This window comes from Leuresthes tenuis, unplaced genomic scaffold, assembly GCF_036924035.1.
Source record: "Leuresthes tenuis unplaced genomic scaffold, fLeuTen1.0.hap1 SCAF_8, whole genome shotgun sequence".
Classification (NCBI taxonomy): Eukaryota; Metazoa; Chordata; class Actinopteri; order Atheriniformes; family Atherinopsidae; genus Leuresthes; species Leuresthes tenuis.
In genome coordinates, this window is record NW_027325362.1 from 22,304,425 (window position 1) to 22,326,393 (window position 21,969).

At 40.7% G+C, this 21,969-nt stretch overlaps 1 protein-coding gene across 1 annotated transcript in view; it reads right to left on the reverse strand.

Moving 5' to 3' along the window:
* Positions 1–425: 425 nt before the first annotated feature.
* LOC140313362 (adhesion G protein-coupled receptor A3) overlaps positions 426–21,969 on the reverse strand; it is a 156,467-nt gene continuing 134,923 nt past the window's right edge. The window contains exons 17-19 of the mRNA XM_072391437.1: positions 16,568–16,713; positions 5,489–5,584; positions 426–5,279 (exon numbers count right to left, since the gene is read on the reverse strand). Of these exons, the coding sequence (XP_072247538.1) occupies positions 3,863–5,279; positions 5,489–5,584; positions 16,568–16,713 (1,659 nt within the window). The 3' untranslated portion in view covers positions 426–3,862. The remainder of the gene's footprint in view (positions 5,280–5,488; positions 5,585–16,567; positions 16,714–21,969) is intronic.

Below are 21,969 nucleotides of genomic sequence, written 5' to 3' on the forward strand. Positions count from 1 at the left end.
TTCTGTCAGATGAATAATCTGATGATGGTGTGGCCTTGGAGAGGGGGGAGAAAAAATCTAGCTGCATAATAAATGTACTCGGGCGTTTCACAGCCTGTCAAATCTGGGTGTGAGTCGTGATGCACGGAAGACACACTGTCTCATTTTCTGCGTGATTTGTGCACGTGTGAATGCCCGTGTACGTATATGTGGACAAGGTCCAGGCAGGCACAACGGCAGCAGTCAAAGCATACTATCATCTGAATTCCTTTGCTGTGATGACATCTCAATTTCCATCATGCTGTCAGAGGATATAAACACAGTATAGTGAGAATTGAGAGGAAAAACAGGATTTTGCTATCACTGGCATTCATCATCACAGAAGATTAACACACACACAAACAGACGGCTGACACGCAAAGCCAAAGATGCTCTCATCGATTGCATGGTGAAAAAATACATTTATTGGAATCTGTGTCAATGTAGAAAAAAGTGAAAACTGGCTTAAGGTTTTGTCACAGTACCACAGGTGAATATCCCAGCAGCTGTCTGGTGATCTGAAACTAAGCCAGCAAGTTTGTTTAGGGCAGTACATCTGCTACTGATGACAACAGAGAAGGCAGCCTAATGCAGCCTGTGACAACAAACACACCGTCTCACAGACACTGAAAAAGGTCAGACTGCTCCTAAGACACACCACCAGCAAATACACATGTTGTACAGTAAAGTCAACCTAAACCAATGTTCTCTAAGTTGAATGTGGCTTTTGCAGGAGAGGCTTGATTTTGATGTGATGCCATTACAAATCTCTTTCCAGGAACTGGAAGTCCAGGTTTCTTTTTGGATGTTTCTGTTCTAATAAAAATGTAAAGTCATGAGAAAAAGAAAGTACAGCTTCTTCTAATTCTAAGATTTTATGTATCGAGACATGGTCAAAGAAATTGCCCTGGTCTTCAGGAGGTCTTCAAATGAGGTGAATAAAACTTTAAACAAACAGCAACACATGACATATTCCATTGTGTATATTTATTCAAACACTAAATTAGGCCAAAATGCAGAAGCAGTGTCTGAAAAACTAAATACATCCTTACTGTTTCCACAGGAATTAAGAGTGTAAGTAGCAGCCAGATGCTACTAATTAAATAAAATTGATTAATTGATCATCAGCAAGTTTGAGCACCTCTATAAAAGTTTTGGCAGTTTGCTGGTCTGGAGCTTTCAGGTGTGTGTTAACACAATGCCAAAGAGGAAATACGTCAGCAATACTCTTGAAGAAGCAGTTGTTGCTGCCCATCAATCTGGAAAGAGTTATAAGGCCATTTCTAACCTATTTGAAGTCCATCATTCTACAGTGAGAGAGATTACAGCAAATCAGCACAGCATGATGGTGGAGGGATGATGATTTGGGCTTGTTTTGCAGCCACAGGACCTGGACACCTTGACAGTCATTGAGTATTCTAAGAGTCAAATGTGAGAACACATGTTTGACAATGATCCGATGCACACCAGCAAATCTACAACAAAATGTCTGAAATGAAGCTTTAGCTGTGCATAAACAAATGAGTTTGCCAAAAGTCCTCCACAACTACTTGAGAGACTGATAATGTCATAAATAAAACAATCGCTTCAAGTCATTTTTGATAAAGGTGTTCTTACAAGCTGTTGAATCATGGGGGTGTACTTAGTTTTTCACATACCGCTTTTGCATTTTGGCTCAGTTTTGGTCATGTAGATAAAGATACAGTGTACTACGTCATGAGTTGTTGTTCATCTGAAGTTGCATTTACCTAAGAACCAGATGATTTTTCCTATCATGTCCTGATACTTAAAACCTCAAAAGTGAAAGACTCTTTTTTTAACATGACTGTTAGTGATCAATTCTTTTCTTGTAGGCTGTGAGCTAAGTGTTATGCATGTCTTTTTCTGATATGACAGGATAAGTCTCACAACACATGGCGAGTCTGCATACTTTTATGATGTCAACTAAAAAAAGGCCATCTGAAAACAAAGAGGTCATTTCTAAACTCAGATACTGAGTATTAACATGGAAAGGTCAGTTTTTTTTCCCCATACAACGTTCTTTACACATAGACTTATTTTACTCTTAAATATCTTAAATCTCATATAAAATAATTCATCAGAAACCAATTCTATATACAAAGACAAGAGTGCACAAGATGGAGTTAAGAGTCGATGTGCATGCTGACGTAGTTTGGCTAGAGCAGAGTTTGCTTGTGGTTATATGTGCTGCTTGGGTACATTTAGTTTTTTTAGGTGTCGGCTTTTCTGCCAAAATGTATGACTGATTTTGTCTGAAGCATCGTACACAGTAACATCAGTCATATAAGAGACAACAGCTTTCTAAATCAATACTCTGACATCTTGGCCTTCTCCTCTGAGTGGCAATCCTTCAGAGACTATGCGGCCTTCTTGGCAACAAAAGAACAACGCGCACTTCAACCTTGGCCTCTCCTGACACAAGTTAGTTTATCTAGGAAAGAGAGAGCCATTTTCTGGGCGACACCAGAAGACAATGCATGTTTAAAGTCTTGTTAAGTGCAGATTACCAGTGAAAAAAAAGATACAAATATTTGCTGAAAGGAAAAAGAAGCCCCAAAGTGAGACAAAAAATTATATGTGGAAGCGGCAACATTTGTCCGATTGAGATAGACATTGGGTTACACTGATAAAGTAACGGCAAATACTGGCATGCATGCTTTTGGGCTTCTATGTGACAAGTTGAAAATGGATTAAAAAGGTATCGCCTTTCCTCTGTTTTCTGCCACGTGTTCTCATTTGGCTTTGGCCAATGCTTGAAGAGGCTGAAATGTTTCATTAGGTTCATAAACAGTGGTTCATGGCAATTTAGCCAGCTTCTGTTCTTTATCCTTTTAATGACCAAGTTCATACCTCCACCCCTCTTTTCCTGTAATGTTTGAAAATTCAATTCTATAAGTAATCATAAACTGAAGCTGCAAGCAGAGGTGAAAAGAATAAAAAGTCGCTGTAATAATCTGTCGCTATCTGCTGAAACGCTCCGAATTCAATGACTCGTTGGCATCAACTCTATCTAAAGTGGCCTGGCTGCTGCTGTGGATGTGCCGTCATTTGATTCACTTCAGCAAAAAGAAACACAACAGTGAAGACATCATATCAACATCACAATCAATACCAACCTTGATAGGAGGATGCTGAGTTTCACTTCTCTTTTTCTGCTGCTGTGATTTTCCACAGCTTCACTGGCATCCACTCATCTCTGGCAAGCAACGGGATCTTTGTTTATTATTTAAAAAATCTCGAGTAGATATTCACAGTTGCTTGACAGAATGGCAAAAATACCCCTATGAAGTCTAAAATTGCTGGTTTAGTCGTCTAAAACATGGATGCCAAGAGTTCTTTAAAGAGCTGGAGGTTCACTGTCAACGTAGACTATTGGTAGTTTCAGATTCAAAGTGTAAAAACATCTTGCAGCTTGTTGCCTTTGAGCACTAACTCACAGATTCATACACACGACCACTCATTTTCTTGTATATATATATATATATAGAGAGAGAGAGATCTGTAGTAATATGGAACAGTGGAAACACCTTCAGTTACATCTGATAGTATGATGTGACACACATTTCACAGACTGTTGTGGGAGAGATTCTGTTCTGTTGATGGATGCTGCTGAATGAGCATTTGCATGATGTCGGATTTCTGTACAATAAAACAGCACACATAAAAACGTGGACATTGAAACAAAAATTTCCCCACGCTGATTGTGATGTTCAGAATAATATTCAATTCTCTCTCTTTTTTTTAAATCTAGAAAGGGAGGCGATGATTCTCTCTGACAGGTTGAGACAGGAGTGCTGCCTCCATCCTGTCTTTCCTTCCCACACTACACAGTAGTTTCATTCTTCCAGGGTCCAGTGCGTATATTCCCTGTGCTGTCTGAGGTGTACAGGAGTCCTTCATGCAGGCCCCCCTTTAGAATCCCATTTTGATTGGGCGGGTTCTGGGGGTAGGATTGTCTGCGCGGGGCGTGCATCTCCAGATGATGATGTGTTGCCATGGCGTCCTCCTCGGCTACTTTGCCGCAGCCACACAGGAACACGCCTGTGTCTCCCGCCTCTGCCGGGCACAGAGAAGGGAAAAGGTCTGCCTTGGAGCAGCAGATATGCCTGTGGCAGGGATTATGACATACCAGAGACTCATGAGTGGTGGCTGCAGCAACGTGGCATGTGTGATGCCCATCATGGTTGCCTTCGTGGGCTAGATGTGGACAGATATGAGTGTGATGCTCGTGTGTGCTATGGGGGCTGTCAGTGTGTGAGCTGTGCATGCTGCCCCCATCCACACTGGACGGGATGTGATAGGCGTACTCCCTCTCACCCGCTGCTCCACATGCAGTAGCCCTGCGGCTGAAGCGGCGGCCTTTAGTCCTGGTGCTGCTCTTTAGGCAGGGGTGCAACTGGATCCCCGGCCGGTAACCCTCTGCGTCAGCGTGAAGCAGCACATGCGTAGCCGCAGGCTCCTCCTCCATCAGCTGCTGGCTATGCAGGGCAGCGCAGCATGGCGTCACCGGTGCCAGACACGTCACATGATTTTGCGAGGATGGAAGAGCCGCGTGTTTACAGTGACCTAAACTGCCCTGGCTGCAGCTCATCAGTGCCTTACACGGTGAGTCATGGTGGCAGTGGCTGTGACCGTGACCATGTCCTGGGGTATCTCCGTTCACGTTGACCTTGGGACGTGTTTGAGCGGCCCCGTGTGCACCTGAGCAGGCATTGGCGTGTCGTCCGGGACAACAGGAACACCAACAATGCCAGACATCGTCACGCTTGGCACAGTGATGGATGAGGATGAAGAGGCCGAGGGTGACAGAGAAGGCACCATAAAGGCAGCTGAAGATCATGTCCAGGAAGTGGCCCTGGGACACGGCCAGCGCCCCGAAAGTCCAAGTGGCCAGGAACAGGAAAAGAGTGAAGGCTGCTGTTCGTAGCTGAGCTTTGAAGGAGTGCTCATTAGCCAGCAGTGCAGGGTTTATGGGAACGCCCGGGCAGCCAGCGGGGCAGTGGTTCCCACCAGGTGCCGCTGCCAGAGCTCCAGGCTCAGCACCCTGGTGGCAGTGTGTCGTCACATCGATGCCAGCCAGCCTCTGCTGCTCCTCTGTCAGCTGCTTCAGCTCGTACTTCTTCTCAGGGTGTCGCCGCAGCTGGACGAAGGTACAGATGAAGTAGATGCATGTAACCAGGACAATGAAGGCCACGGGGCCAAAGAAGGCTCCCAGGCTGGGCTCCCAAGCCATCCAGCAGCTGCAACACACGTGAATACACTTCTGTTAAAGGAAAGGCGTGTATATTTGTGTGTTGTGTCCTCGCATGTTTTTTATCTATCCGTACATGGAACACCATTTTCTGAAAGTAATTAATGTGGAAAACTCAGTGGAACTGCATAGAATGGTATGAGGCATCAACACAGGATGTAATTTCACCTTAAGCGCAGAAGAAAATGCAGGACTTACTAAGGCGCTTGCTCCCCGCTGCCGTAGTTGTCGATGTTGACGGCTGCCGTAACCCCACAGATGATGAGGGGCACTCCACCACTGACTAAATAAAATCTGTGTTTAGAGAGGGAGAAACAGAATCAGACAGCATGAATATAGTATGCATACGAAGGAAGGTTTGGTGTTGAAAGGAATTTGAAAATCTCTCAAACTCATTTCAACAACACACTCTCAAAGTTAAGGGAAATAGTTAGTTACACAGGAGACGGATAATACACTAAATAAATCAGATCACTGCTGAGAGCTTGTGGATGTGTTTGCGATCACACTCCTTGGGCACCATCACACCTACAATTTGTTTTCTTTGCTCCAAACCAAAGTGTAAATTTCACAGCATAAACAAATCTGCTTCCTGTCTCGATGGAACCACGATTCACTTGCCAACAGTCGTTTTTTGCAGTTTATGGCGTCTGCTGTTGATTCCAGCTCAGAAGATTGAGCAGATTTAAATTTTCTCTTGACAAACAGTCTCTAGGTCCCCTGAAAGATGAAACCATGAAACAAGCTCAACTTTCAAATCAAGTTTGCAGGATGAATAGCAACGATTAAGCCTTTCAAGTCAAAGCATACTGAAGAGATGAGTCGTACTTAAACTGCACAACGGGCTGTGTAGGCGGAGTATGTTGATTCAAGTGGCCTATTCCTCCATTTAAGACCAGAAAACCCTGTTGTGCTTGTATCAGCCATATAAATGAGCCGTATATGGAGCTTGAACTGAATAGGGCATCGAGTTTATGCCTCATGGGGTGTTTAAATGGTGTGCAGATGTTGTCTACTCTGCACACCACACAGCGCGATCATGGTGTGGCTATAGCTTACACTTTAACTGTGCCAAACTAGGCTAAGCCTTGTAGGATTTTGTTTCATGATTAAGTAAATAAGAAACAAAAGAGAACCTTGGACTGCGTTTCAGGCAGTTTAGGAGGAGCAGACTTGGTCAATCGGGAGACCTTTCAAGTGAAGAAAAAGCTACATAACACTCCGAGGACAAGGAAAAACAGTACAAAACAAACAATTGAACCATTTATGAGTGCAATCCAAAGATCTTTACAAGTCCTGAAAATATGAGTTCTAATGACTGAAAAAAAGATTAAGGCATATTGAAAACAAGTGAAAAAAGGAAAAAATATTAAAGATAAGAGCAAAATACTAAAATAGGTACATATGCTAAAATAATCTTAAAAACATAAGACGCCAAAACTATCAACCAGAAGCCAAGCTGAAAAGATGTTTAGTTTGAAAGACTCAGCCTCGACAGCTTGTCTCACATCCACTGGCAGTTTGTCCCAGCAGCTCGGAGCAAAAATGTCTGAAAGCAGCATAAAGGTTTTGTTCTGCTGTGTGGAACAACTGAAAGAGAGGAAGCAGAGGACCTGAAAGCCTACCCAGGTTCATAGACCAACAACATCCCAACATTCTGGTTCATTAAGTCTTACTGGTAGAATAATTCTAAAATGAGTATGAAAACTAACAGGTTTAAGATGCTCTCTCCTTCTGGTCCGAGTCAGCATTAGAGCATCTGAGTTTTGAATGAGCCGATCATTACAAGCCAAGCCTGCTAATTACAAAAGTGAGCATTAGTCTGAGAGGAAGGGCCTCACTTTGAACATTTCTTTAAATGAGAAAAAAGCTGTTTTTTGACACTACATACAGGAGTGTTGCATGACCCTGATGAATGTTGTCCAGGAAGAGATTCTGATGTTATTTCGTACTTATGAAGGTCTGCAAGTGAGCGGCGACACTTCCATCACAGGAAGTGAAGCTTTATAAATTCATTGCAGACACAAACCTCATCCCCAGCACCTCCCTCTTTGCACTGTCCTTGTCCTCTCTCTTCTGCACAGTCATCCACTTTCCTACATAACACTATGCTATTTCCTCTCGCGTCCTGTTCAGTCTCACCCTCTGTCACAATATCCTAACCTTTCGACCACTCCGTCTTCCTCCATCGTCATCCTCAGTTTCCTCCCTTCCACCCTTTCCCGCTGTGTCTCTCTTCAACATTCTCTCCTCCTTCACGCTGCAGCCGTCCCAAAAATTCAATTACAATCAAGATGTTTGTCTGACTCGGTCGGTGAGGGGTGGAGAGGACTCGGAAAAGAGGGGGCGGAGGTGGCGGTAATACTGGCCTGTCACTGTCTCTGAGTGGAATGGTTCCCCCAGGGGACCCTTCTCCAACAGAAAGCCATTTATGCACCCGTCAGCTGGCGGAGCATAAATGAGAAGAACTACTGGATGTTAAATCACCATGCGCCTTATAACCCTCATTCATATATATCCCCTCTAGGAATGACTGCTTGCGTTTCCTGAAGACCCATTCCCAAGAAAAACGCATTCAGAATCTGTGTCAAGCATGTATGATCAAGTTCAGTTTACTTGCTGCTTTGGTTTTATTCAACAAGGTGCTCCGTCACATTTAACACACATACACAGGCTGTCTCTCCAATTTTAACACACACATATTTTGCATTTTGTAGAGTGAAGAAGGCCTTTGACAAAATGGCTGTGTACGCGTGGTTGTGCTTATTAGTGAGTTTAGAAGCAGCAATCATTTGATATAAATAGACTTTGAAGACAGCAGCTACTCTGTGACTCCCATCCCTTCCTCCCTTGTTTCTCTGCTCATACACTATCCTCTGCTTTGTGATTATGCACTGTCCTCTCTCTGGACCTGGTCCAGGATATACACCGCTCAGCTGAGGACAAGTGATGGTCATTTCCAGCCTCAGCACGGAGCAAAAACGTATGGTTGAAGCAGGAGGCCCGCAAAGGTCTTGCATACAGCTTTAAGTACCATCCTGAAGGACTGCGTGCCCTTAAACAGGGACGGTGAGCTGACTGTCATAGTTCAACATTTTGGGAAATAAACTGTACTATGCAAAAGCCTTGAGCCTCTCCCCTTATTCATTCAAAAATATATATTTGTTTGTTAAATCACTTAACACTGACCTATGAATTATTCAAGCATAAAAATGACACTTAACTTAAGGAACCAGTATTCTATCTAAACATAACAGACAAACTAGCAAAGAACCTTGTTCAAATATGTATCTTTAGGCATTTTCTTACTAGCAGCCTGTCACAAAGACATATGACTTGCTCCCATTTATGTAGTTCCATCTTCAAAAAATACCAAAGATGACACAGTTTGACAGAAATAAAGTGACCTTTTTGCACCAAGAAGGTGATTCCCAAACAGCTATAAGTAATAGAAATTGGATATATATATTTTTTTGCAGTGTGTCCTTAAAGAATTTGAGTAAACTTCAGAAGTGGAGGACAAAAGAGGAAATGTCAGGTCTAAAAAACTATCGTACAGCAGAGGAACAGCATCTGAAAGGGATGACATTAAGAAATAGGAAAGAAATCATCAAAGACCTGACACAGGACCTGAGAGATGCAACTGGATCTTCAGTTAATCCAGCTGCTGTTCACTGAAGTCTCATCAGAAATTACTTCCATGGAAGGGTGGCTGTCAAGAAGCCATCCTTAAGGAAGGGAAACAGGGAGCAAAGGCTGAGGTATGCCAAATGATACAAGAAGTGGACTGAAAATCTGTGGCAACAGGTCTTATGGAGGGATGAATCATCCACAGGTGCTGGTCAAGACAAAGAACAGAATACAAGGCAGCCAAGATCCAAAGGAGAGATTTGGAATGCCCTTCAAGAAGCCTGGTCCTGAAGACTACTTAAAGAAGTGACATGAAAGCTTGTCTAAGAGGGTTCAGACTGGGTTGAAGAATAAAAGTGCTCATACCAAACACTGCATTTCATGCTCGTTAGAATTGTACAAACTCTGTTTTTGTCTCAGTATTTCCATTCATGTTTGCAAATTTCAATAAAATGCTGCACTTAGTTCTCATTTTTCTGTCAATATATAAAGAAACAAGAGGTAGCTCAAGATTTCCAGTCAGTATCGTACATATTACCCTACTTGATTGATTTAGAACTGCGTTATATCGCAGTTTCTTGGCCAGGCAGATTTTGTAGCACTACCTGTAGCATCGTATTTAATGGACACATTCGAGAGTGGTATCAATCTTTCCATTTAATACTTGAGCAACAGCTACGTGTAACAGCCTATTACAGACCTTTCAAGTTTTCCTTTTCACTGGTAATGGGCCATTATGTTACATTTTTGAAAAGATATTTTCCACAAGGCCACTTAATTCTTTTCCCACTTCCCCCTTGCTAAAAGTAGCTCCTCTATATAATCTGATTTCAGTAAATGGTCAACATGTTGTATTATTCTTACCATTTCCTCACACTATTTTCTAAGAGGTAAATTTTGAGTGCTTGTTTGCAGTTATTAATATTGACATCTGGAGAGAAAAGCTTTCGGTGACATTAATCATATGCCAGTGATTCAACTCAGGAAGGGAGGCTGAAACTCTACTTTGGAGGAATGATCCGCACCCATCGCATCAGATGACAGGCAGTTTATAGCATGAGCAGAGGCGTTTAAGGTGTGTGGTCCAACATACTGTGGCAGATTTCTGACAAAGGTCAGCGTGCTGGTCGGCTGAATATGTCATCAAACGCCATCAGAGAGGAGGGACAAGAGAAAATGTGTATGAGGAGGAACAGGATGGTTATTGGGAGGGGGAGAAATTGATTTGTCTCCAGCTGCTAAGTCTCATTGCATGAGCCTGTCTGACGGGGAGCATTACAGTCAATCACTGTGGATCAACTCGACTGCTGTGCCGCACAATCCCCCCGCCTGCCCCCAGACAAATTATCTCATTCACAGGCAGTGCATGATGGGAGAACCTCGAGAACGTTCCACATTAAACCCCCATTCACGCAGGTGTCGGAGGATTTACTTTGCAAGGAAACTGATGCTTATACGTTGAGGGGATCCTTATCTTTTAGAGACCTCATCTACAGAGACTTTCAGCAACTCCTCAGGAATACATTATTGCACAGATTTCAGATTTAATAATGTCAAACATGAGATACTGCTCAAATACAGATTTTTACAGATATTAGAGCCAGGAAGTGAGGGACAAGGACATTCGCAAGGCTGGACGGAAGTTTACAGAGCAACACCTTGTTTGCCCTGTTCTCCGGCTTGGCTGTATCCAACGAGGAAGAAAACAAGAGTAAAACACTGCAACGCTGTAACATGCTGCGCTTTGCTGATGTTGTGTGGTGGCTCCAGACTGTCTGAAACTATGAAAATGATAAATGACTAAAGGCTTGACCAATGGATGTCCGGGGACTGAAATCATCTCCCTTTGCATCTGAACAATAGAGCTTGTCATGCTTGCATCAAACTGCTCAGTCATGTTATTACATGAAGCCATCACAGCTCGCTACCTCACAGCCTAAACAGGCAGCTGTATGAAAGAAGATGACTTTTGAAAATTAGAAAACTGTAACAGAGAGGAAAGAGATGAAGAACATTAAAAACAATTTAGGAACAATGACAGAATAATGTAAAGTTATCTGTAAAAATGTCCAAATTAAGTTTATTATTGACATTTTGATGGATGGTTCAATTCAATCAATTTGAGTGCTGCAGGCATCTCTAGATAGGTTAGAAACATAGGACCATACCCTCTATAGCCAGCAGGTTATCATAGAAAGTGAATTATTTTCTCATAAGCATCTTTCTTTAATCAATTACTGCTGGTAGATTAAATATGGTAAATACTCAATACGAAGATACGGTATTTAGTTACTATTTGTGTATCTTTCATCTATTATAAAACTAATATTAAAGGAAGTGCTTCTTTGTGGGGATAACTAACACACATGACCGAAAGTTCCAGCTTTGAAAGTGTTAGAGAACGGTGGGGTTTGGAAAATATGCACATGATTGTCACAATCTATGTTTATTATGTTTCCGTCTAATAAGTGGAGCTGATGACCAGACCGGAGGAAACTGAAGGAAAAAGGTAAGGAAAATGGCAAGACTGACCTTAGACAGAAACATAATAAACATAGATATTGACAATGATATCCCATCTCATATGTTGTCACGGTTCTGTGTTCCAGTGCTGTACATATTATGTGCTACACAGCAGAAGTGAGTCATCAGGAATGCCCATAGTTAACGGGAGAGTATTTGCTCTTATGTAAAGACTGTAAAGACTAAAAATAACAGTTTAGGTTTATTCAATTGAAGTCCAACATCTGCAGTTAGACCTGTCAGTGCTGAGCTTCAATTATTTTATTTTTTTTGACTCTCGAATGGAATTGGTGACAGACTCTTCAGCATGGAAGACATCTGCGTTACACACATTTTGGGAGAAATGTTCCTTCATCCTTCACAGACTAATTTAGCTGCTTTTCCTCCCCGAAATATTCTTTTGATGGTTGTTTCTCTCTGTAAAACACCTCAGAGTGGGTGACAAGACAACCAACATATGACAACGTTAAAGTTTTGACCTTTTTCTTCTCCATATAAACTTTTGGATGATTTTAAAATGTGTGTGATTTGGATCAATATTGCACTGAGCTGAGGTGTCATCTTGTCAGCCAGTAAATGATATATCTACAGAAGACTGGGGCCACGTCCTTAACACCTTTTTTTATTCATGGAGCCCCACATCATCAATCTCCCACCTTCGTTGGCACGATGCACTCACTGTTCTGGACTTGCCAAGATGCACACCAAACATGTTGGGGCACAATCTGAGGTGAACATATTTATCTTCGTCAGCGTTTAATCTGTCGCAGAGAGGACAGTTTCTGTTGATAACCCCAGAACCGAGTCTTATGCACTTTTCCATTTATTTAGAGAACTTTTTTTCAGCTTCTATTTTTGGGTTGTGCTTCTAAGTTTTTGTTTTTAATTGTTCATAAGACGTAACACTTGTCAAATTAGAATCATTGCAGTTAAAGAGCAGTTACAGAATTTTGAATCATTTAAGCGTTGTTACACATATTGTTCTAAACTCGATTTTGCCTGATCCGGTCTAATTCCTGGACTACGATAGGATCATTTCAGTAGAGCCATTCTTAGCATCATTAGCATCAGTGAAAATCCAGCTGGCTACACGCTTAAGACTTCAGTTGTGCATTTTTTTGCAGTTTGAAGTAAAAGTTAATGAAGCACTTTGTGAAGTGATAAAAATTGCTGGACCAGCGAAGTCTATGTTAAGTACTTTTAAGAAGAGTTGACTTATCATGCTTACGCAATTTAGAAATAAAAATGCCCCGGACAACGGCATTCTAATTCTGCTCCTGACAATTCAGCCTGAGATAATTTCCTTCATTATATTTTAATATATTTCAAAAGTTCAAGACAATTCAGTCAAGTGAAAGGGGCATTTAATCGCATGAGCTTTTTTTTTTTCAACCAAGCTTCTGCAGCCCTGCAGCACAGATGCAGCCCACCGAAGAGCTCACACAGCACCTTCTCACCGCTGAGATAGAGCTCTGCATGTGTCCAAAAGCTGATCCTCTTAAACATGCCAAGAATTGGGAGTAAGCAGAAAAAATGAATGAAACTGACAATGGGAGGGGAAAAAAAACCCCAGCAAAAGCAGAAATTCAATTTGATACATGTGTATACTGTGAATGGGTATTAAGTGGTAAGATTTGTGATAAAGCTCAGCAGCCTCCTCAGTGATTGAAGTAATTAGTTGCAGCACTGGGATGATGCCATTGTTGCTGGTTGTTTAAATCATCTGCTTCTTTATCCTTCTTCCTCATCTTCCTCATCAGTCTGCTCACTAACCTTGCAGTGTAGAAGGAAGCCTCAAGATAAATATTTGAAAAGAGTTAAATGAGCCAAAATGCACAGATGACTGTTTCTGATCTGTTGGACAGGCTTTTTGAGGATTCTTCTGTCGTCAGTATGGAGGTCCTACTTGGCCTGCCTGTTGATTTTGGTAATCTTAATCTCATAATAGCTTTCTTGACTTTCACAAAAAAAAAAAAATGCCTGATCCATCTCAGCTAACTCCTCTTGATGCGGAGGAGCAGGAGCTGTACTCCAAAGTTCCCTCCAGATCGCCAAGCTCTTTTTTAATTTACTATGTCGGGGATACACGGCAGCTATCTGAATCATTAGCAGCTAATATATGCTTTGAAAATAATTAAATACAGCAGCTAGTACAGCTATTTATAGCAAATTCTCATGAGCAGTCGATACTTCACTTCACTTAAGAAAAAAATGAGCTAAACAAGCTGATTTAAGCTTGGCATCCTTTAATTATTATTTTATGAATGAATTTTTTTGTAGATGGAAGTTGGAAATTCTGAATTACAATTTCAACATTTCTCAATTTTTGCCTCCAAAAACCAAAAACAGAGGAATCAAATAATTACAAATATCGATTGCCATATCGCATGAAAAACTAGCGATATGTCAGCAATGTTCCCACATCTAGTCTCTGCTTCAACATCGTGGCCAAATCAGTCTTCCAGTAGTTCTACAACATTCTACTGTACCATTTTTAAGTCATTTAAGTTAAATGTGGCAGATAAGTTGAAATGTTTATCCGTTCCTTTTAGTTAACTAGTGTGACTTCTCTCCTCACTTTCTAAATAAGTTCACACGCAGGTTCATGGCGGTGCTAATCAGATTGGGAGCACCGCAGTTTGTAATCCCATTTAGATGTTTACGTTTTCTCTCTGAACACACACATGTGATCTTTTATTTTTTTTTGTTCTGCAGTCATACCACAATTACTCTTTTCTTACAGTTAAGATAATTGCAAGCGTGCATTGCTGGGAATTATACAAAGGCACAGATAATGGTGATGGCAGCACTCACAGTGATGAGATTAAACCAGCTGATCATCAGTCCTCTGAAGTCCCCACAGGCCAAACATTCAAGTGCAGTTGAACTGCTTTTGAACTACGCAGGCATCTGAAAAGATTTCCATGACCAAATAAGGTTATTGTTGTTTTATTGAGCAACACTGATGAATGGCATTTGATAGTTATTTAGCATAAATTTTTGTTGTGTGCACACTTATGACTGTCAGTCTTATATAAACTGTAGTTTGCAGCTAAACGGGCCTCAATCCAGGTACCTGACTGATTAAAAGGCTGGACTCCTTTAATCTCTGACGGGCACAAGTTGAATTTTCAAATTTGTCAAACCATTACTGTTACAAAAAACCTGAGACCTGAGCATTAGCAAAAGTGGGAGAAACCCACAAGGAGAGCCAAAAGGTGTAAATAGGCACACCTGACAGTTATGTCACTACAGAGCGAACACAGCCGGAGGCTTGAAAGAATGCAAACTAGCCGTGGATGTCCCTGTAGATAAACGACGCAATAACTCATTTGTATAAAGCTATCGCTGCCCTCCAAAACAAAACGCGAGCCAGAAAACAGCCGAGAAACAAAGAGGCAGAAATCAAGAGAGACACACAGCTCAGGTACAGATCTGAGTGCACAAACATCCGCACGTGTACGGAGATGTGAAAAAGTAAGTGGAGGGAAAAATGATAACAGTTGGCTTTTGATCATCTTTGACAAAGTGTTTATAGAGAAAGTTTTACATTTATCACTACAACAAATCTATAAAACTCTAATTGGCAGTTCCAGGTAGCTATCAGTGATTACAGTCTGTTTATGGACTTACTAGTGGAACCAGATTTTTTAAACCTCTGACATCAAGGGTTTGCTGTTCTTTTTGCTCCTGTTGAAGTGTGAGGTGTCATCATGCCAAGATCTAAAGACTTCTCCAAGACCTTCAGATAAAAGGCCTCGAACGCCTTCAGATAAAAGCAGATAAAAGGTGGATTTCTAAAAGCCTGGCAAGGGATTTGGAAAATATCTCCAATCAATAAATCATTCCACTGTAAGGAATATCATCAGCGAGTGGTGTTTCTAACGACTGACGATTTGTCCAACTGATGAGGTGTGAAAGTGAATGTTTATGAGTGCACATATGACCAAAAAGCCTGAGCCGTCCAAAAAGAATATTGACGGAAAACAGCAAACTCTAAACATTCAAATTTGATACCATGACACCTCTGCATGGTGAGGAATGCCTTGCTTAAGGGCAGGACCTTATTTTGCCACTATTTTTTCAACTGAACAATGTGTTGCTCGCACGTGGCCAGTCAACGTATGCTTCTGTTGACCAGCTTTGACTCAAAAGTCTAAACCTAATCTAGTCTAATCCAAAAAATACCAACTATAAGACGAAAAACCTGGAAAAGCACAAAGGGAAAAGTAACAACCAGCAATAAACTATCCAACAAACTTAACTTATCAGCTGCAGGTTAGGTTGTTCAATTATTAATAAATACATTTGTACACATTCAGGTTCATCATGTCACCCGAACACTTCACTTCTACTTCTGGGTCTGTATTGTGACACTACTATGATTTGGAATTCTCTTGAAACCTGGAGTGAAAAAACAAGAGAATTTATTTAAGCAAGTTAGTTAAGTATATTTTCATCTATTTACCATTTAATGCAACTTATACAACCTTTCAGAAGTAATATTTTACTTACTGCTACACTAAAAGAATTTTAAAATGACCCTATTCACTATGTGTCTATGTGTTCAATCCCCACAGTTTGCCCTTCAAAGTTTTTAAAAGCTGCCATTTAGATGAAATATGAAAGGTTAATTTTTTTCCCCATCATTCTACAGGAAGCGTCAATCTTGTCCAAAGATAATAAATCCATTCTTTTTCTTCTTTTCTACCCGACCACAACCAGCGAAAAGATGTGCAATGCATGCCTAACGACATGACACAGTGTATACTTTTCTGCAGAAGTTTGACTGCAGAATCTTCATCATGCTGCACATTGTTGTGTTGGTGCTATAACCGATTTGAAAGGTTCATCCACTGCTGCTTACAGCGAAAAAAAGAAAAAGAAAAGAGAAAAGAAAGAAAGCGGCGACAGAAATAACCTCTGAATTTAAACACACCTCTCCCGGTGTTGACAAAAATGAAAAAAGAAAGCAAATAGTTGTGCAGTGAACCAGTCTTTGGCCTCTGCAGACACGCACACTGCAAAAGAAGTGGTCTCGCACACACACACACACACACGCACACACAACTGTTTTTTTTTCACCTAGAAGCAGTCAGGGTTGAGAAGGGCATTTGTGCTTACCTCAACAAGGTCTGTTTAGGAGGTGGAGGCGGGTCACCGTCTTGACTCTGCGGAGGCTTCTTGGTCACCTGTTTATAAATGTTCCTGGCTGTCACCCCGAGCCACAGCATCGTCGACAAGGACGAGTAGTGCAGTACGAGCCCGACCTGAGATGGAGCGACAGAAGGTGCCTCAAATTATTTATTTGGCTTTCCTGCACTGATACAGAACTGATAATCACTGTGAGGTGTGTCCCTGGGAAAAAAAAGCATGTGAGACGTGACTGTATTCCTCTGAGTCAAAGAGAAGATTGTCACGATGAGCTGCCTCTCTTCAGTGAAAAGAAGCATGAGGGTGTCTCTGTAGACACTTTCCTTCAAGACCTGACTGCTTTGCGTTATCCTCCACTAAAATACAGCAGCACAAGAAAGGAAAAACAGGTTAAAAAGTGCCATTGAATCATCAAGGTTGTCTGGGATAAGAGCATTATAGCGAGGCCATACTGGTGGATACTGAGCAGCTCCTTATCAGATGAGTTAGAGGACATGAGGTGTGCCCTGTGAATAACAAATCTGAATAAAAATTATGGTCACGTTGACAACTGTCGGTGAGTGATTGTTTTTCTGAACCACACACAAAAGCACACAATGTACACATATGGCATTTTTCATTCCTCCTTGTTTTAACATTCATAGTCATGAATTATATTTATGGAAGGACAGGTTTAACTTTGTTTCAAGGCTTTGCCAGCTCATAGCAAGACAGAAAGGGAAAGAAATAAGAAGGTAAGGAGGGCAAAAATTAAAATGCGCTAAGCCTTTTCCCCACCCAGTCAGTGTGTTCATGATGAACCGGTAGCCTGAGATATCCAATCAAATGGCTTCTCCCCAGCATGATAGGCCCGGGGACTGAAGCTGCCGTACTGCAGACCAGACGCTAATTGGAAGTGTCCGTGAGTTGGTTATAGAGAGCAGAGAGAAGGTGGCGAGTCAATCATCGCTTTGGAGTCAGTACACTTCAGGGCTTCATTAAAGCCACGAACAGACAGAAAGTAAGGGCTTTTTTTCATCTCAAATATGATTATATGGGAGGAGGATGGGATCTCCAATGACCGGTGTGGACTGCGACTGACTAATTATGTCCTGGACAAATTGTTTTACAGTTTTAACGGCCTGATCAAGCATATAGCATCTCCTCTAATGTGGAATACCAATTTACTTCAGTTAACCAAGGGGAAGCAACATAGTTGTCCATCTGGCAGGTTTTTTTAAAGTGGAAATTAGACAGTTGCAGTCTGCAGAACAACTGTCAATCATATCAAATCACGAACAAGTAAATAACCAATTCAGTCCCAATTTTTGCATTTAAGTAAGCACACTTTCATTTCAATCTCGGTTATTTTCTTGATGCGTGAGGATTTTTATAATACAACTCAAATAGTTGTATTAAAAACAGGTGATTTGCAAACCATATATTCCATTTTACAACATAACATAGAAAACAGATGTCAGAACTGAGCCATTTTATTATTCTATGAAAAATATTAGCTCTTCTTGAATTTGTTGGGGGAAACACATCTAATTGCACAAAAAAAACAGGCTTGATTCTGTCATAAGAATCACCGGCAGAGATTTCTGGAAGTGTGCTTGAGTCCCTGCCAGCGAACACAGTTCACCGTGTCATCCACAAATGCAGGTTAAAACTCTATCATGCAAAGCTCCTTCAAAATGGACTGACAACTTGCACATCTCGAAAGACATTATCGACGCTCAAAGAAATATACAGCTTTTAGAGGAGCATATGCTCCTAAATGCTCCATCCAGAAGATGTCTTTTTCAGGGAAGGCCTTGCATATTTCAGAAAGACAATGCTAAACCGTATCTATTACAACAGCGTGGCTTCATAGTAGAAGAGTCTAGGTGCTGGACTGGCCTGACTGAAGTTCACATCTTTCACCAGCTGAAAACATTTGGTGCGTTATGAAATAGAGGCTGTTTACATTTATGGAATTGACATGAATACTGAATAACCCCAGAAAGGGGTCTGAAAGTTCAAGCCTGATTAATGTTACAACACAGCTGCGTTAGACCACAGGTTTCCATTATAAAGAACACAACCTCTCGACTCAAACACCAAAGCAACAAATTGGAATTCCAACAGAAAGAACAACAACCTGTCTTCTAAGATGAATGATCCACAAAATCGGGCACTGTAGTCTTCAGAAAAACAAAGTTATTTTTTGTTTTGTTTACCTGCTGAAAACAGCCCCTCTCTTCATATTTTACAAATGCACACGTTTTTAGAAGCAAAGATGGAAATAGTTACAGGTCTTTAAAGGAAAGCCAACACTGTCATCTGTTTGGATAAAGTCACGATTAAAGATAACAATAGGAACAAAAAAAACATATATGATTTTATGAAAAGCACCAGAAAATTTATGCAGTCACATACCTCAACAAATTCACTTCTTTTCATGCTGTGTGTGCTTTCACCTGATGTGCCTTTGTGACCAGGGAGTCTGAGTAAATACCAAATTTCAGTTATTGATCAGCACAGTGAGCAGTGTAATGATCACACAGTTAGCAAAACAGGAAGTACAAACAGCTCCAGAAAGCCTGATCAATGTCCCACATTCAAACATCCACAGCTTCTGACACCTCATAGTCACTCTTTCATCTCTGTGGATGATGGCACTGAGATATAAACAAATGAAACGTCCCCATTGAAAAAAAGCTTCACGTTTCAGACCTGTGTAATGGTGACAACTAAACAGTAACGCTACTCAATTTGCATTAACGTGAGGTCAAAAAAGTATATTTCAGTGGTATCAGAGTTTGAGAGTGTTTGCAGTCTGGAATTTACACCCATGAACCTTTGTGCTAAAATAGTTGTGACAAGACAAAGATGAAAACTCTCACCTTTCTGTGACTTCAAGAAATAAAGAAAATGCATTTAATATTTGTGTATTTAACTATTAATTCTTTTTGACAAGTACAGCAACATTAAGACCATATTCTTTAAATAAAAATCTACCTCTGCCCTCTTTAAAAGTGTCACTTTACTCTCCAACTACGACACAAGAAGATAAAGAATGATAATACTCTCATCTGGCCACTTTCAATTCCTTTTTTATGGCCTGGGTGTTGCCTGCTGGAGGACACTTACAGAGAGTTGTCTTGCACAATTCCATCAGGTCTGACGAATTATTTCTTTATTCTAAAGGTGCAGTGCGTAGGATTCAGTGGGATCTCGTGGTGAGGTTGCAGAGGGCAGCCAAATGCACACCCCTCTCCTCATTCTGTTTAGCGTATGAATCTGTGCTGAAAATCAAACATGAGAGAAATGTGTAGGACCTTTCTAGAGCCAGTGTTTGGAACATAATAGACCAGTTTCAGGTAATTATTGTTATCATGAAACATGTTTTTGGTTTCTGCTTATAGATACTCCTAAATCTTACACACTTGTCATTTGAAAATGTTTAAATGTTTTTCTGATGCATTAACAGCATTTGTATTGTATTTTTATTTGTCATTCCATCTTCTTATAGGACAACACTGAATTTCAGGTATATCGATATAGATATAGATCCAAGCTTGCTGTTTCAATTTCCAGAATGAACGACACAATCTCAAGGTTGATTGTTAAAATTCTTTCTTACCTAGGTTTATGCGCCTGAACAAGGTGTTTAGATGTGAACATTAAAAAAAAACAGTTGTTTAGGGTTCGAAAATCATTGTGGCCTGGCTTAAAATAAGCCCCCCAACAAGGCCTACAGCATGTTAGAAATCTGCATCTTATAGCATTCTCCAGCATATGCACAACACAGGGAAGAAGAACCATCCAGCTGAAATAAATGACCTTGAAAGTTGTGTTGGATGTCATGAAAACAAAAAAAGAAAGGACCATTTTCTGTCCATTTTTCCATAACAAGCACTTTTGTTCACTGTCTATCTTATAATTTGCAGAGAGAGCTGGTTGGAAACAATCCAGAAAGATATCTTCATTAAAGGAGACATTATGCCCTTTTTCCACAAGCTGGCACAACTACCTGAGGTCTTAATGAAGTGTCTGTGACTTGTTTTGGTCATAATAACACAGAGAGACAGTAGAGCAGTTCCTTTTACATCTATTAATTTACACCACTCTTCAAGTGGATCCTTTAAGGGGTGTGAAGTAACTCTATGGACTTTACCCGTCCCTCTTTTCCTCAGGGTCTGCCTTTTTTTCAGAAGTGTGGATCTCTGTGGATCTGTAACCCTTGGATAACATTTTAATAGTATAAGAGAGCACACAGTAAATAGCTTGAGAGTTCAGATTACACAAAACAGCTTTTTTAACCGCAGTTACTGGTGCATTCAATGACAAATGGGAAATTGGAATTTTCAACTTCTGACAGGTAGAAATTTAAAGAATGCCATTTATGCCAAGTCAGACTTTCTTGTTGATATATAAAACATAAAAGAAAGTACTGGTAGAGCATTACTAGCTCATTTATTTCTGATGTAAAATTAACTATATAACTAATGGGGAGATGTTATATTTATAGCAAAGCCAGTGGGAAAGAGTTTTAACTTCCCTTATTTTTTAAAGTAAAACGAATGCAGCATCATCTGAAGATGTCGCTAAATGAAATAATGGTGGAGGATGTTGGTTAACATTGTACAGGGACATGTTTTCCCTGGAAATTGAAGCAGCTTACTGAGTGTCATATTTTCAGATTTAGGGTTGTGTTTTTGACTTGGTAGTGACTTCAGACACCTAAACATATGCTCTCAAGCACAGAAAAGTTATTTTCAAAAATAATATATCCCCTTTAAATCTATACGACACAGCTTTCCTTTTCAAATTTCAGTGAACACCAGAAAACTGTGGGCTGGGATCTATTGTCTATGCGCACAACAGTAGAATATAAAGCAATATGTAGCACTTTCAGCTTGGGCGTCCTGTAGCATTTTCTGCATAGAACACTGTAAGAGGAATTGCCATAAAAATTTAAGTATATCCTAGCAGTGCTTTATACAAAGGTCCTTTAACGTCCTCTATACCATATTCATTATAACAGCTTGCTACTGTTCTTTATGCATAAGTAACTCGTCCAGTAGAAGCCTTTTATATCAGGAAATTAGCTCAGGAGGCCCTCAAACTGGACCACATGAAAGTACAAAGCAATTCACTTATTTTTTTAGCATTGACTGTCACAACTGATTTCACAGCGGCACACTAACGAGAAAATCTTCCGTATAGCATCTTTAAGCTGACAACTGGATGTAACCTCAGATTTAGGTCACATCCTTAGCAAAGTTCTTTGCCTAATTAATAGGTTATTTAAGACCAGACACACTCACTGAGCAATCCAAATGCTGATGGCTTGAGATGAGAAGATGTATGAGGGAAAACAAGAATATACTGTACGTTGTTCTGAC